This window comes from Notechis scutatus, chromosome 1 (genome assembly GCF_049901735.1).
Source record: "Notechis scutatus isolate UNSWTSFEM ecotype Mainland chromosome 1, rNotScu1.2, whole genome shotgun sequence".
In the NCBI taxonomy this organism is placed as follows: domain Eukaryota; kingdom Metazoa; phylum Chordata; class Lepidosauria; order Squamata; family Elapidae; genus Notechis; species Notechis scutatus.
The window spans coordinates 148,178,929-148,197,101 of NC_142009.1; the positions used below are offsets into that span (position 1 = coordinate 148,178,929).

The 18,173-nt window shown below is 36.7% G+C and overlaps 1 protein-coding gene across 3 annotated transcripts in view; it reads left to right on the forward strand.

Annotated features, from left to right (window-relative positions):
- PLCB1 (phospholipase C beta 1) overlaps positions 1 to 17,954 on the forward strand; it is a 486,583-nt gene extending 468,629 nt beyond the window's left edge. For all 3 annotated transcript variants that reach the window (XM_026668521.2, XM_026668520.2, XM_087948391.1), the window contains one exon: positions 15,342 to 17,954. Coding sequence is in view for 2 of the 3 variants with exons in the window: in XM_026668520.2 (XP_026524305.1) it covers positions 15,342 to 15,566 (225 nt within the window). In the remaining variant the exon portion in view is untranslated. The remainder of the gene's footprint in view (positions 1 to 15,341) is intronic.
- The last annotated feature ends 219 nt before the right edge of the window (positions 17,955 to 18,173 follow it).

Here is an 18,173-nt window from a genome sequence, read left to right on the forward strand (position 1 = left end):
TCTGTATAGTGTTCGTCTGTGAGTCAGACTTTCACAGCTGTTTCTGTTTTATATTTGGTGCTAGCCTGCTGCTGTGCCAGAATGGTTTTTTCTTCATCCTGATTGGTTGGGAGTCTTGGTCTGTGTTTATTGGTCTTGGAGTTTGCTGTGTTCTGCTTGATTGGTGTTTCTAATATCTTCTGTCTGTTTTGGAGCTTTTTTTTTTGTCTTGATTGGCTGGCAACAATGCATGAACAGAAGAGATGATTCCACCAGACTGTCAATCATTTGGAAGCCTGCACTCATAAACAAAAAAAATCTCCACACCACAAGCCAGGCAAACACCTGGGCACAAACAGATCCCCCCTGATACCTCCAGCTCAAACACACCCCAACCAGGCACCCAGATGAAACCTAGCTTCCTAACTAATGATAGCCGTCCATTTACCCGGAGCCAAGCGGCACTAAAGGCCTCCAATAAAGTAACACAATGTTGCCATCCAATCAAGATACAAAAAGAGCCAAAAAACAGACAGAAGATACTAGAAACACCAATCAAGCAGAACACAGCAAACTCCAAGACCAATAAACACAGACCAAGACTCTCAACCAATCAGGATGAAGAAAAAACCATTCTGGCACAGCAATAGGCTGCCCCAAATTCAAATCTGAAACCACTGTAAAAGCCTGACTCACAGATGAACACTATACAGAAGCCTGATGGTGGCAGATGAGATTCTGCCGAAACGTTGCTACAACTTTAAAAGCACAACTACAATGACGTGGGAAAATACCCGAACAAAGCTGAATGCCATACATACATACATACATACATACACACACACACACACACACACACACACACAAACACACACAAACACATACACATACATACATACATACATGTAGGATATATATGAATATAGAGAGGAAGGAACTAAAAAAGGGAAGGTTACAATGATAAAATATATTATGTGAAAATAATATATATTGAAGATATATTCTTCAAAATAAGAATGTAATGCAATTGTTGTTGTTATGGTAAGGAAATTGTATTAACCAAAAATATTATCCACAAGACATTGGTACCTAGACGACACACTGTATAAAGAAAAGATGGAATGTTTATAAAATAAAATAAAAAGTTTATTATAAAAAAAAGACCACCAGCCTTCTCTCCCTACCTGTTTCCCCCAACATTCATTTTAGATCAGGGGTCTTCAAACTTGACAGCTTTAAGACTTGTGGACTTCAACTCCCAGAATTCCTCCTCCAGTCATGTTAGCTCAGGAATTCTGGGAGTTGAAGTCCACAAGTCTTAAACTTGCCAAGTTTGAAGATCCTTGTTTTAGATCACTGGAAGAACTTTTGTAGTAGTATTTAAACCTGCAGAGGGAGTTAGGAGAGAAAGCCAAGAAAGCTAATGAGAATCTTTCAACTGGTTCTCATTACATATGTTCCTGCCATTCTATATCTTCATCCTGCATGCTTCTTAGCCAACGCTGGCAGCTTCTCAGGAGTTAAGCATACTGTGCCAAGGGGATGTGGAATTTCAGTTCCTACTAGCTCAAAGGAGCCATCATTCTGCATTCATAAAGCTTAATCTTAGGGGTATTCAGAATGTTAAAAAGATGTGTAGAATGGGATAACAAGACAGTCCACATGTTTAATGTCCAGAGTAGTTTAAAGGTGTTTTGTACACATGCCCACAAACTAAACCACTTCACCAAAGATGCTTACAAAATGTTTCCCCTAGTATAATTGCTTTTTTTTTTTTAGCAATAAAGACATGGAGGCTGTATGCTTGACCTCACCCAAGGTCACTTACATATGACTGAACAGGGACTCCTCTCTTGACTAAAGAAATACAAGTTTCAATAAAGGAGAATATTTGTAATTCAAGGTTGAAATGAAACATTTCTTAGTTTCTATCCTCAGTGTTTCCTCTTCTCAGAAGACAATACTTCTTGCAACCCTCCCGAACATTGCAGTGATACCAAAACTCAATTCTCTGGCATGATATTCATAATTCTCTAATTACTAGTGAGGTTTTATTGGTTTTATTATGAATCAAACACCAGACTTTCCTGACATAGAAAGGCAATTGCTACACTTGAATGATAGCTCAACAAGTCAAGGAGTCAAAGACAAATTCAAAATCTCATGAATGTGAACCCTTGACTCATAAGTGAAACTCTCTGAAGAAACAGAGAAACGGCACACTATTTTTAAGGATCGTCTAATTTGCAAAATAATAATATGCTACAGGAATAAGAGAACTGAAGCTCTATGTACATGGAACCAAATTTCTGGGGAGGGGTGTGCAGCAGTAGCCTTGTGCATGATACCATTATCATGCTTGCACTAATACTACCACTTTGGAGGAAACTCTCAGAAAATCAGATAATTCTTTTATTTCCAAGAAAAAAAAAAGCTCACATAGATAAAACTACTGCTGAATTTGACATTGTCCGCCATGGTATCTGATTGGACCATCCATGGGGGGGGTTGGGAATAGAGATTTTTGTTTTGCAGTGGTTCCATTCCTTCCTCAGTGAGCAGTTTCAGTTTGTGATAATGGGGGAAGAGAGATTGGCCCAATAGTGAGGTGAAGCAGGCATCATTTCTGTTCTCTCTGCTTTTTAAATCTAATTGAAACCACTACCTTGTGCTGTAGAGAGAGAGAGAGATGCTTCTGGTGTCCCTTCCCAATGCATGAGGCTACAAGTTATGTAGGCTGAAGTTGAATCCTAGTTGGGTGAAGGTGCTGTTCGTGGGGAGTTTCCGTTGCCATCAGGTTTGTTCCTTGATGAGCAGGCACTACCCATGAAGGTGCAGGTATGTGATGTGGGTGGTAGGTGTTTGGGGGTGTATCCTTCTGGACTCACAGCTACTGCTCAGTTTGCCAATTGTGGTGCTCTCAGGAGCAAGAGATCTGGCTATAGCAATTCATTCCTTCATTATCCTTCAACTTGAATATTACATTGTGCTTTAAATGGAATTACCCTTGTAGGCTATTCAGAAAGTGAAGCTGTTCCGAAATGCAACAGCTCTCAAGTGCTTATTGGTGCTCACTGGGAGCATATTAACACCACTTTATTGGGCCTGCAAAGCTATAGTTAATACATGTTATGATCGGTTTTAAGTTTTGTGCATATGGCCTATAAGGCACCAAGAGTGTTTTGGTTGTGGCAGGGAAGGAAGGAAGGAAAGGAAGGAAGGAAGGAAGGAAGGAAGGCAGGAAGGCAGGAAGGAAGGAAGGACATACATTCATAGCTCATATCTAAAGCGTAAGGAAATTGAACCAAATGTAAGTGTGCTGAGTTGGAATAAAGTTATCTGTTTCTCTATATGACTTGGGGACAAGGATGAATATGACCATACATGGACTTCAAATAAAGTCACTATATTGTGGTTGCAAAAATCCTAGCAACCAGCAGAAGGCAGCAAAGGGATATAGAAAAAGTATTCTTTTGCAACCCAGACCTGGCAAACCTAACCTCAGTGTAGCATGTCAGAGATCAACCTCCAAAACATAACGGAAGAGGTTAGGACAAAAATTAAACAGGATCTGGTTCTATTTACAGATTTATTTAAAAAAAATAAAGCAAGATAACCCCTATGTTCTAGCTATTTACTTAAGTATTTCCCCTTGTGTCACAATAAATTTGATAAGTTTTGGAAAAATACAGTAGATCTCGGGGGGGCGGGGGGGGGAGAATTGAGAGCTGCCTGAACTCTTGGCACTTCATCTAGTCAATTCTGCTGTTTAAAGAAAGGTTCCTTGTTTTCTAATTGATATATATGGATGTCTCCTGACAAACCAAGACCTCCCAGGCCAGCTTTTGATACAGGAGTCCTACGAACACCATATATATTTGACAACTCTGCCACATAAGTATATAAAAGTCATTTTTGGATAAGCAAGCTCTTAAATATTTTACAATCCTTCTTTCCTGATTTAATTGTGTTTATTGATTGGCTTGGAGACACATCCAATGACATCCATCAAATGACAAAATAATATCCAGAATGGAACAGATTCCTTCTCTCTGCTCAAGTATCTCGTGTATTTCTGAACTGTGGATGGCATGTGATGGATGCTGGGGAGAAAAGAGACAGGGAGACCAATCTAGTCATGTCATATCGGTTTTGGACATAAGCCTTAAAGCAAAACTTAGCTGTCAAGTTGAGCCAAATTGAACACAATGTATTAAATTAAAACCTTTGCATTTAGGAAGAAATGGTAATTAAAATGTGTCTCTTGGTGTGTTTGTATAAAATAGACTCAAAGAAAACAGGTTGTTTGTGAAACGGTTCCCCCCCCCCCCCATTTTTTCACTGATTCTTCAAAAAAATCTCCTGGATTTCAGTGATTTCTGATGATCTGACAATGCTGACTATGTGTCTTCTCAACTCCAAACATAGGATATTCTTAAAACCATGAAGACACATTTCAAATTTAGGTTCAAAGCATTGTTATTAAAAATAAATGAGTAGCCTCCAAACATTACAGAATTTTTTTCTAGTAATTCAAGATGAAAATAGGACAGTAAGGAGAAAAATGCAATATCCGTCAAACACAGCCTTCTACTGCAGGGGTGTCAAATTCAAGGCCTGTGGGCCGGAACTGTTCCACGGGGTGCTTAGATCTGGCCCACAGGGCTGCCCTGGAAATAGCAATAGACCGGCTTGGTGCCTCTGCCAAGGAAAATGGCGCCGACGAGGGCTGGAGGAGGCCATCGCGGTCAAAAGCAGAGCCCAGGAGGGCCACACACAACCCTCCCAAACTCCGTTTTCACTGGCAGAGGGCTACAGGAGGATCCCCTGGCCCTGTCTGGGCCACCACAGGTTCCCCTGACATGAGTGATGTCAAACTGGCCATGCCCACCCCACCCATGGCCCCCACCCCCCAAGGTCAAACACAACCCTGATGTGGCCCTCAATAAAATAGAGTTTGACACCCCTGTTCTACTGCATACCTAAAAAAATAAGAAAATGCTGCAATCCACCAGCACCAGCACCCCCTTCTGTAAAAGTGTAATTCTTTATACATTAAATTGTGGTGCTTTGCATTCCTTATGATGATGGGCAGTAATCATTTTGTTTTATGCTGTTAACTGTTTAATTTTTCTCAATTGTTTAACAACAGTTAAATGGAATGCTACCAACTTACATATAGGACCCAGCTAGAGTTGGTGAGAGACTACATATTTAAAGATAAAGAATGTGTGGGAAAGAATAAATGTATTCTTATAATAATGTTGCTTTGGAAAGAATTCTGTGGAGAATATTTTTAGTGACCATTAGATTTTATATATCCTTAGTTTTGACAGAGAGAAAAAGAATTCTGTGGAGAATATTTTTAGTGACCATTAGATTTTATATATCCTTAGTTTTGACAGAGGGAAAAAGCCACTCATAATAGAAACTCCCAATTATAATAATCCAATTATGACATTATTATCTCCAAGTTCTTGCTGGGGACTTTAACCTACTGTTTCAGAATATTTCCTGGATCCCTCCTGAATGGCTCAGAAGACAACTGAGTTGTCTGTCAGAAATAGTTTAGCAACCAAGTACTTCATATGGGAAAAGGAACTGTATCATTGGTCTGTGGATCTGCTGCTTCTCCCACTGTTTTAGCTGTAGCCAGAAGAAATGTAGTGTCAGCTTTCCCAGGTAGGCCAGACAAGAAATATAAACAGATAATCTAATTCAGCTTTCTTGTCAAACTACATTAACAGAATTATGCAAGTCTGAAAGTACGTATCTTCTGTCTGTTTTTATAGCTTAATGTTATGGAGATCCTTTCTGAGTTTCCCTCTCTGCTATTATGCAGATGCAGGCTCCCACTTCACTCTCCATCTGATTGTTCCCTAGGCAGCATCGTTCCCACAAACCATGACATATAGCTATATCTCCCTTGTGTGTCCTTTGCTTTAAGCAAATCAGGAATCAGGAGGAGGCAGAGAATAAAACAAAAAGATTAAGCTAAAGCCCGTTTCCCCCCACACACACACACACACTGTTGTTCCACGGAGCCTTAAATTTCTATAAGAATTTGATGGGGTTCCATGAGAATCAAATGATAACACTTGTGTCCATGGGAATTTTTGCAAGCTATAGCCAGAAGGATGAACATGATGACCATAATCTTTACTTAGGAAAATGCCTAAACCACATAATATTCACCGGGTGAAGAGAAGGGGGAGCCACAGCTGCCATGTTTTGCATCCTACCTCAACACTGCCTCTCTCCTCTTCTCCCAAACAAGGCCAGATGAAAAGCTTTCAGTGGGCAGAGCAAGGATTTCCATCTGCCAGTGGTTCCTAATTGGTCCTTTCATTATGGATGGGCAGAAATTAACACACCTTTTAGCGCAGGGGTCTCAAACTCAATTTACCTGGGGGCCACTGGAGGCAGAGGCTGGGTGAGGCTGGGCCGCATAAGGGATTCCACAAAAAATGTTGTTAAAAAAATATCCTCAAATGTCATCAACAGTTAATGATTTCTCCAATACATGAACTGTCCTGAACACTTGAATGGAGCATTGAATGAAGATCATGAACAGTTCCTCAGAACATGGCTTCTCCAGCTTACTCCTTGCTGCCAGAGACTTGACAACGCTTCCTCTCACATATCTGAGCCACATTTGGCTTGAGAGAGGAGGCACTTGAGACCCTCAGTATGGCTTGAAGATTATCATTAGTAAGTCTGGACCTGTACTTGGACTTGTTAGAAGAAGCCACGACGAGGAGCGGCGGGCGGGACTTCCTTCAGAGGTCCATTCCCCCTGCGGGCCGCACTAATATTATACTTTCATATCACAGTGGGGGCCACAGGATATCGTCCTGCGGGCCGCAATTGGCCCGCGGGCCGCGAGTTTGAGACCCCTGTTTTAGCGTGTTTTATTGTCAACTTTCTATCATAACACCTTTTCTTTTTTATCAGGAATTCCAAGAAGTTTTATACTGAAGAAGTTTTTTAATGGCCCGAAAAAGTTTGAAACTGCAGGTTAGAAGAATGAAGCAAGTTCAGGTTTTCAACCTAACAAGAGATGCTTGGGTTAGGAGAAAGCCATCCCAATAAGTTTTTTACATTGATTACAATGCAATGAAATGGCTATACTTTACAAACAGGTTTTTGATAAACTTTAGACTAAGGGTCCCTCTAATCCAGGATCTGTTGGCAACATGCTCAGACAGGTTTCAGGGAAAGGACATGAAGGGAGAGCACAGAGCAGCCTTAATCAGCCTTTAGTGAGCCGACTCAGATATTCCCACTTTGGGTCACTGAAATCAGTGTTATTAATGAAAAACGTCAGTCTTGTCCAGCTCTGCAGCCATTTGTGAAATCTAAATCAACTTCAGGAATTCCTCTAACCCTGTTTGTAAGAACATTTAGGATAATTTATAAGCAACTTATTTGGAAGAATTTTCAAGTGCAAAACAAAATGCCATCTACATATGTCACTGCAAGCTAATCAGCATCTTCCTACATACGTTCTTGGAGGAGGAAATACAAATTACAGCATTCTGGTTAATCATCATTCACTCAATGTGGGACTGCACATAGTTTGACATACCAAAAATAGATTAATATTGCTTCCAAGAGTCCAATTTTAAGGATATCCAAGATGAAGTTGTAATTAGAAAGCCTTGTTATTTTGATATCTTTGCTTTTTCTTGCTTCATGAAGAATTTTGAAATTCTAACAGTTGAATACAGAAAATTAGTATTCTATAAATGTTTACAGCTATGCAAATGGCACCCGCAGTAATCAGAAGGATTTTCTATGCTGCTTGAGGAACAAATGAGGAAACTAATTTGATTTGCCGACTTCTTTCATATCCTTTATATAATTCCCAAGGGAGCAAAAACTGCATTTTTAAAACACACACATAAATATATGAACATCAAGTATGGGACTGTACTTAATCAAAGGAATGAACCAAATTTTAACCAATCATATAAGAGGAAAACAAATATTGTCAATAAATTATAGGCAGACTTGTTTCAATTTGGATAGCCTTTATGAAGGATAATTTTTTGACTTTTTAAACTAAGCTTTTTTGGCAATTTCAGCCATTTTGTTACTGCTTTTTAAAAAACTGTGTTACGTAGTCTATTATTTCTAGTCTTCAGGGCCTATGCAATAAAATTGATTTGACTGGAATAGTGTAATTTTTAAAAAACACTAATTGAATCACTTAACCATAAAAGTACCATAACATTAATATTTAGGGAGATTATTATGATTTGCATCTGAGATTTCAGGAATCACTAAATATCTTGATCATTTAATTACAAACCGTGTGGAGTTAAAACTCTGTTGATTGTTATGTTCTATCTGATAGGAAAATTCTGTATAATGGTCATCTACCTTGATATAAATGTATCCAGGAAGATTATTAATTAAACTCAAAGAACGGCACTAGATTAGCAAAAGAAGGTTAAAAGCAAGAGCAAGGTGTATGTGGCAGTATGTAGTTTCCTGTTGTTGGGCCACTACATTCTATTTTTTATTTTATTTTGTCAAGCGATTATAAGACAACAGGTATAAGTATAAACATAGTTATGAATACATGAAATGGATACATATTAGAAAAAAAACAACAGGACAGGGACGGTAGGCACGTTGGTGCGCTTATGCACGCCCCCTACAGGCCTCTTAGGAAAAGGGTGATTCTTCAGAGTGTTGCCAAAGACATCTAAACAGCAGCCATAGTAAATTCAATACTGAGAGTTGTGACATAGTTTTGCAAGCACATATTGTCATGTTGGACAGGATATGTTCTGGAGAGCTGGAATTTTGGCTTGCATGTAGTTATCTTTTGGATCTAATTGTAAGATATAGTTTATAAGTGTTTTTGCTTGACAGATTGTATTTTAACATGCTTATATGAAAACTGTAAAAATTCAAGATGGAAAGCATATGGTGTGAAATATGAAAGATTAGCTAACTTTGCCAACAGGCACCTTCTGCATATGTGTTTTTACTTTAGAAAAAAACATGCATGGAAGATAAAATATTTTGATCCATCAGTATCATGCTTCCTTTCCCTCACTAAGGCAACACCATCCAATATATATATATATATATTTAAAAGCACAACTATAATGACAGTGTGTGTGTGTGTGTGTATATATATATATATTGTGTGTGTAATTAAAATATTTTTGTCAATGATATTGAAGTATGTGTGATTTTTAATGTCTTTCTTAGGACTCTACAGTATTATTGATGAGTTTATGATTTAACTGAATGAAATCTGTTGGATAAATATTCATCTTCAATAGATTAAAATTACCAACAAGAACTGTGCAACTATAAATTTCTTCATATACTATCCCCAGTTCTACCCACCCAAAAATAATTAAGAGAGACCTATGATTAAGTGAACATTATTCTTCAATTTAAAATTTTCTTGATAGTGTCTACTTTGAAAATCCTCTTTAAGCTCTGTATTAATTGCCATACTGGAGAAATAATATATACTTAAATTTGCGTGGAGTGAAAATTAATTTAAGCAAGAGGGTGGATTTTATTTAACACCTTGGAAAAGAAACATGGGATAATTAATTGGCAATATGTGATTCAAGGCAGACAGATACATGACTGCTGGTGCTGTAAAGAAGCTTCCTAAGCAAGTTTATGTATGAGTAATGATAACAAACAATTGTATAATTTATTTTTACTTTATTACATTCCACTGAATGTAATAACTGGAAGTTCTTGTGTATATGTTGAGTCTTCCAGACTTTAGGATAGGGTGGAAATGTTTATGTTGGATACATCAAAGAAGGATGGGGAGGTGCCGGATGAATGAATGAATGAATGAATGAATGAATGAATGAAATGTCACTGGAAAACTGGCAAATGGTGAGAATCTATAAAGATCACTTCAGGAACAGTAATGGGAATTGAAGTTCTAATTGCTTAGTTTTATTTTGTAATATTATCTGGGGGGGATGTTATTACATATTTTAAAATTAACATTTTTTGCTTCAGGGAATAGCTGTGAAGACTATTTTAAATATCTCATTTTTTATGTTTAACAGTAACCAGTTGTTTGCTAGTTCAATGTAATGTCACTAATAGGATCATGCAAAATTTGCCATTCTCCGCCATCTTTCCTTGTCAGTCCTTCTACCCCCCCACCCCAGGTAATTCAACAAAACATTTAGAAACAAAAGTGTAACATTCAAGCATCAAGACACAACCCTCAGTTCCTCCCATACTTGTTAATGAGAAACAATCGTATGTGCCTAATCAGTGTGGACTCCTTTAAATAGATTTGCACAGTGGGTTTTTTTCAATCCAAAATAACTACTTCTTGCATGGTATTTACAGAAAAAGCTACCTTTTTTACTGCTGTAATTAAATAGTCTGTAATTACTTCCTGAGATTTTCACCTATGGTTTACTGCACAAGATCTGTTTAAAATTTATTTCAAAGGTTGACTTTACAGCTACTTAAATAACTGACAGTTCTTGTTACGTAATCTGACAGTTAAACAGGATAAACAAACAAACCTTGGTAGATTGTGAGTTACGGGTTGTGGGTGGAGGTTAGCTCATTTGATACATTGTGAACATGTATTCTGTGTTTTAATATCTAATAACCCAACAGCTTTCTTTATCATTCATATTTGCACTGGTTTAGCTGTTTTCCATAATATTTAACCGTATTTTGTTCTCACAACTAGTGTGTTTAGAGAATGTCTTACACAGGTCATGATAATTGCATCATGTGTTTCTGTACCTGTTAAATTGGCTATCACTATGAAAACTTGGGCAGCAATCAAATTACTGTCTTATGTCAGAATAAGACAATAGTCCTCTTTTTAAATATCAAAGTTAAGATCTACAGTGAGAAGGGCTGTGTATGATTTTGATAGTTAAATGAGTACTTTGTGAATAATCATTCCATCTTTATAATACTAGAAAAAAACTAAAATCTCTAACTGGTGCCCATATACTGCAACTTTGCATGTTTATTGAGAAATACTGTTGAGTCAGTGGTACTCAGTGGTATTGAGTTGAGGCCCTATGCTCTGCTGTTTTCTTAGAAAACCTCTCTCTCTCTCTCTCTCTCTCACTCACACACACACACACACACATATGCATTGCTGCTTCCCTCGCTCATGTCTCTTGTCAATGATGCATCCTTGTTTTTTTATTTAAAATAAAAACTCATGGCAGCCCCGATACAACTTCATTATTATCTTGGGAAAAGTAACAGTAAAATAACAAAGTAAATGTTGTAAACCATTGTGTAAAACACCACAAAAGCATTATACAGAGGTGGGGTTGGGCGAGTATACTTCCTCCAGCTGCTTTTCAACTTTGTTTCCTCATTCATGTTTTTTTCTAGTACTGCAAACCATTTTAATTGCTGCTTGTGCAAATATTGAACAATTGATAAAATATTACAATATCTTAAACTGTATGGCTTATATCATTTATTTACTTGTTTATTATTAAATTTTTATGCCACCCATTTTCCTTATAAGATGACTCTAGTGATTATCAGTATTTACAAAATAACCACCTCACTGTTTGGCTTTAAATAGGAACTACCCTTTTATTTTAAATATATAATATAGTTCTTTCAAATATTTGATCAGAGGTTTTACAATTATGAACACTGGAGTCCTCAACAAAGGGGGGGGAAAAATCAAAATTTTCCATCTGATATTTCTACATCAATGTGCAGAATCATACTGGAAGTTTGTTATATTTACCATTGAAATTTATATCGAAGTATATGTAATTTCATTGCCATCCAAATGTTTCAAGAGTCTTTGAATGACCTGTATTCAAAAAGATTACCAGTAGTTCTCAACTTACAACAGTAATTGTTCAATGTTACAACAAAGTTACTACTGAGAAAAGTTACTTATGATCGTTTTTCATGCTTACAATCGTTGCAGCACCTTCTGGTCACCGGATCATAATTCAGACGCTTGACAATTGACTCCGTTCTATGAGAGTTGCACTGCCCCGGGGTCATGTGATCACCTTTTGTGACCTTCTGACAAGTAACGTTAATGGGGAAGCCAGATTACTTAATAACTGTGGTGAGAAAGATTGTAATATGGAGCGCAACTCACTTAACAACTGTCTTGCTTTAGCAAATTGTGGACATAAGTCAAGGACTATCTCTAATTAATCTTTGAAGGAGGAAAATTCACTTTTGAACTACCTTCTGTAGTACTGACATCTTTCATTGTTGAAAGATATAATCCTGCCTTGTTGCACTTTCTTGTCATTGGGCACAAGAAACAATGATGTAGCCTGAGTTAGTATAAAGATTCTCCTCTTTCAGCTACTTTACTGTTTCTGTTTGCCATTCTCTATCTGGCAAGGCTAATATACTTCCAGATTTATTTCACTGGAAGGTAAACATTTCTGTCCTCCAAGGTACCTGAAGCCTGTGACTAGTATTTATAAGAGCAGTGAGCTGTGATAATGGGCCTTACCAGCCACCCCATATTTAGGAAAGACATTTGGGTAGGAAACTATGTGATTGGCTCTTCAAGAATACCACTATATTGGATAAAAGCCTGGAGACTGGTGTATTCCTCAAATAGCTGCATTAAATGACTTTCACTGATATCTTCTGCAATTAGTACTAATGAAAATGAGGTGGCTTTCTGCAGGCCTCACAGCTCTTGGGATCCAACACTATGTATCTAAAAAAAAAAAAATCTGGAGGCAGCCTGGTAGCAGATTCACATAACTGCTTTCAGTTTCACGGTGCAGTAATTGGTGGTTGTGGTTAGCACTGAGTTATGGGGTTAGATATTCTGTTTTTCATAGTGACTTTTCAACAGTCTCATGGGCCGCTAGCTTATCTCCTTGGAGTACAATAGCCATATAACATCAGTGGAACAATTTAATCTGCTTGTTTCCCAAACTACCTCTAAAGTCTTCTTCTCTTCCCCATTTTTTTCTTCATTTCTAATTGTAAGGTAAAGGTAAAGGTTCCCCTGCACGTACATGCTAGTCGTTCTCGACTCAAGGGGGCGGTGCTCATCTCCGTTTCAAAGCCAAAGAGCCAACGCTGTCCAAAAACGTCTCCATGGTCATGACTAAACCTTTGGCGCATGACTAAATGCCAAAGGTGCACAGAACGCTGTTACCTTCCCACCAAAGGTGGTCCCTAATTTTCTGTTTGCATTTTTACATGCTTTCAAACTGCTAGGTTGGCAGAAGCTGGGACAAGTAATGGGAACTCACTCCGTTACACGATGCTAGGGATTCAAGCCACCAAACTGCCCACCTTTCTGATCAATAAGCTCAGTGTCTTAGCCACTGAGCCACATCTAATTGTACTTCTGTACTAGTGTTAAATTACTTAAAATGTTTCAAGGAAGCAGACTCAGTGCAAAAGGTAATATGAGAAGATTTGACCACCTTCATTCCCTGCTAACTCCAGGAGACAGAGAAAATTGCTTGACAGATTTTATTCATCCCCTCCTATAATACAGTTATTAATACATGCTATGACTCTATTCCAGTCAAAGATGCCATTGTTATTTTATATATTTTAATACATGCTTTATAAAAGGCTTGGAATCTTGGATACCATTTAGATCAGTGTTTCTCAACCTTGGCGACCTTAAGATGTATGGACTTCAACCCTGGAATTCCTCAGACAGCATCTTTAAAATATTTAAGCTATTTACTTCTGATATTATTATAAAAATAATAAAAATAATATTGTCTTCCTTTAATGATTAAAAACGTTCCATATTTACAGTCTTTGGTTCCTCTGGGTAAATATATTCTAAAGTAACAGATCATTGGATATTAAAAATGCAAATATTTATTACAAGTATTTTCATACCTTGATAATAAATGATTTTTTTACTGGGAAGTCCTGTTTAGTTTTGTGGAACTTATTCCAGGTAAATGATATGAACTTGCAATCTTACGATCATGCATTGCCCTCTCTCCCTGTTGCCCTTCCAAGCACCTCAGAATTTGCTCTGCATTTGGAGGGTCTCTCAGTTTTTATAAAGTAGGGGATTCATGTTGGGTGGTGGAGAATCTCATCTGTAATGAGTCTATTTTTATTGGTGGAAGGACATAACCAGATGCTAATATTTAGCAGAGTTGTTATTCCTAAATTGAAAAGAACAAACGTTTATCTTTGCTTTTTTAAAATACATATTTCTGTTCTCATGGGAAAAATTCAGAAAATACCATTGTAATTGAATCTGCCGCAATTGACTATTAGGCCAAGCTAATAGCTTCAAGAGTGAACACCAACACAATTACAATTCTGTCTTCATTATAATTAGTGTTTTTCTGGTGAGGCGTCACCAACTTAAAGTAATAATTCATTTCCAAATATGGTACAGTAGGTTGCCCAATTCTGAACATCATGGTTTAGCCTTACCATTTGAATTCCTATGGAGATTTTTTACTCGTAATTCAACATTCAGAAATTTTGTTTTTGACTCTAGATTTGTTATGTTTCAACACTCTTTCATAAGCAGTTAAGTGTCTAATAGTAACTACTATTGCATTAATTCATGCTCAGTACTAATTCCTATTGCATAAGAATGTAATTGTCAAATAAATATCAACTGGTATCAGATTACTCATAGATTACAAGTGTTCTTTCAAGCACTGTAATACATTTAATACGTTTGTAAATCAGCAAATGCAGTTCTGTCCGTTATATCAGTGGAGCTTTTTACATTTTGTATAAAAGTTGACTTTATCTTTGATTTAGCATATATTCCTCAGTATCAAAGTCTTCCAAAACAAGACTAAATAGTAATAGTAATTAATACAAAGATGCTACAGTGCATGTTACTCCCATCAAGTTTCATAGTGATGGCAGAAACAGCTAAATTTCTGCTGGTCGTGTGGCATATCTCATACCAAGTATCAAAATGAAGTTTATCCACACATAAGATATCCTACACATATCCAGTATCCGCAAGATGAGATTCCCAGAATCTCCCTGGTAACATGGTATTTTGTAGGGGTAGGTCCAACATACTTGGAAAGCATTGGATGCAGATGTTTGATACCGAGGCATCCAGAATGATGGAGTTTTTGGGAAGCAGGCTGTAATAGTCAACATTGTTGCTTTATGACTTATTGGTGCATGAACAATCTTCCTGCATGCTGTAAAGAAATGGAAGTCAACCAATGGTAGGTTTCCTCCCCATCATCATGCCAAATTCACATCTGGAAAAATAACCAAAATGCAGTCCCTCCCCTTTCACCATTTGAAAATGTCAATCAAGGGTGTGTGTTTTTTCCTACTGTTTTTTTTAAAAAGCATCGGGCAAATCCTTGCAATTTTATTTATGACAATATTGATGTCATTTCCAGTTACAGGCTGAACTTGATCAAGAATATCAAGACAAATTCAAAAGACTGCCACTGGAAATCTTGGAATTTGTTCAAGAAGCGATGAAAGGCAAAATCAGTGAGGACGGAGATCACAGCTCTACAACTTCTTCCCTGGCATCCGATGGTGGGAAATTGAACCACAAACCACTGCAAAATGAAGAGCTAGAAGATAATCCAGGAAAAGTGTTTGATACACCTCTCTAACAGCTTCCACAAAGACACCGATCTTAAATTACTCTGACAGAGCAAGTTACCATGCTGTTCCCCAGGAATGTTCCTGTTTTTGAATGACCATTGGGCAGCTTCAAATATGGAAGACCTCTATTGGGATTGTACTAATTTCTAAAACAAATGGGTTGGGTATGGAAATTATATCCTATTTGTAGGCCTTGTTTTTCTTTTTAGTTTAATGGCATAAACTAAGAGGTCAGTATGTCTCTGGCCATATTTACACCAGTCATTTTTAAACTACGAGAAGGCTGGAGCATTCTTTGGGGACCAGTATGTTTTGTGCAGGTAAATGTGTTTCCACCTCTTTATGAAACAGGAGTGACACAATATTCCACCCACAGTTATCACAGTATCTGTAATTGTTTGTTTCTTCCTTTGCAACTACATCTTGGAAGCTTTTGTCATCTTAACAATGGCACTTTGAGAAAAAAAAACATTTTTTTTCTTTAGCTTTCTGTGCAGTGATAGTTGGCTGTGCTGGTTGTGTCTCGACAGAGAATTATCAGTGTTAGTTCTCTGTAACTGTGGTAACTACTAGAATATATTCCCAAGCCAAAATCTCTTCAAGACATAATAATGTGATTGATTATACATGCTTCAAATGTGATATGAATTCACATATGTATATGCGCATTCTGTCTCTGCAAATCAAAAGCGCAGGCAAGTTCTTGCTGAACTTTCCCTTCTGCTGGAATTAAAAGCTTTAAGAAAGAGATTCATAACAGTCATCAGAGATAACTGATACTGTTATGAAATAATCGTTGCACAATCAGAATCTTTCATTCAGACGTCTGTAGTACTTTCAAATGTAAGATAGATTCAAGAATGTTGCTTTCAATAACTGGTTTGTGCTATTATATCTTTCCTTTTTTAATCTATGGAACGCACATAGAAATGCCATTTCCCAAGTGTATGGAAATGTACATGTTTCAAATCTAAAATATTTTTTTTTGGGGGGAGAATAAAAGAAATCTGATTAATTTTATCCTTTTATATAGTTAACCTTACAAAAGTTACAGTTCCACCCCCAGCATTCCTTACTGTTCTACCATGTGGATATTACTGAAACACTATAGTTTGTTCTGATAGTGGTAAGGAGTTGGAATACATAACAGCATATATGTAGTTTGTTTTCCCTCAGGAGCTCAGTAAAAATAACTTATTTTATTTAATTGCAAGCAATAAATAGAGATCAAACAAAATAGAAATTGAATTAAATGCTAAGTGTACATAGGGAAACTAAAATTTTGGCTAAACAGTATTTTTTTTTTCATTATTTACATCATGCATGAAGAAATGTTGCACATTGTTAAGAGTATATAAAAGATAAACTGCTTACATTTTATGGAGTAATTTAGAGGATATAATGGAAATGAAAAAATTTCATTTTGATTTTAAGAAGATGACTCCTTTCATTTATTCTACTTTTGCACTTTGAAGATCAATATTATTAATCATTAAATATAAAAACCTGGAAGGGTCAAACTTTAATGCTGCATTTTCTAAGATAAAAGTTAAATAAATTTGTTTCAAGTTAGACAGGCTACAACAATCCAGTATTGATAACAGTTCTATAGGTATTTCTTTGCCATGCTTGTATACTGCAGTCTCAGACAAGTAGGAGAAACTCTGATAAGCTTTTTAATTTATGATGTAAAGTTACCAAGTTAATGGTTGACAGAGTTTTCAGTACATTTGTAACTGATCATTGACTGTACTTACTTTTTTAATATCTGTACAGTGCCCCTTTTTGCAGTTGTAGTTTTAGTGTGTAATATTGTATATCTTGCATTGTTAAAACTTGCAGTAATACATCATTTATCATGAATATTACTTGAAATAAAGTAAGGTAATGAAAAAGGAGTCTATGATGTGAGAGTCTTGTGCCTTCTATGTATTTGCCTTGTTATGTGTTAAACATGTCAAAATAATCTACTGTGGACATTTTGCTATAGAGAATAGAGCTGCATTGAATTACATTGGGCTCCACTGTACACTTCAGTTACACTACTGAGAATTGTTTTAGCAGCTTACAACAGACCTTCACACAGAGAATTTGGACATTTTAACTGTCAACATGGTTGTGAAAGATTTCTTTTAGATAGGGCTTGCTTTCATTTGAAACTAACATTATTGAACATTGGTATAAATAATGTATGTGATTGGCTGATTGGAAATAGTGGTTTTGCTTTCACTTAGAAAAAATAATAATTTAACATGTATATAATTTAATTTTTCAGCCTTTAGATGCAAAATTCACATTTTTTTGTAAGAACCCTATGCAATTTTGTGGCATGATGTTTCCTCCACTTGTAATTTATGTGCTTTCATCACAGAGGCAAATAAAATTTCTTAACATTATCTGTACTTATTGTCATAATTATCCAGATCCTAAGCATCTTGGTGTTAGAAAATGTTTCCTTTTACTGCACAGCTGGGGGACCGTTTTGTGTTTATTTCATGTTAGGAGCTGTGTTGAAGTTGCCAACAAACCTAGCCATTGTTCGTCATGAATTTAGAGGAAACTTCACCAAAAAGTATAATCAATTTTCATGTAGCCAAGAACCTTAGTTTATTGCT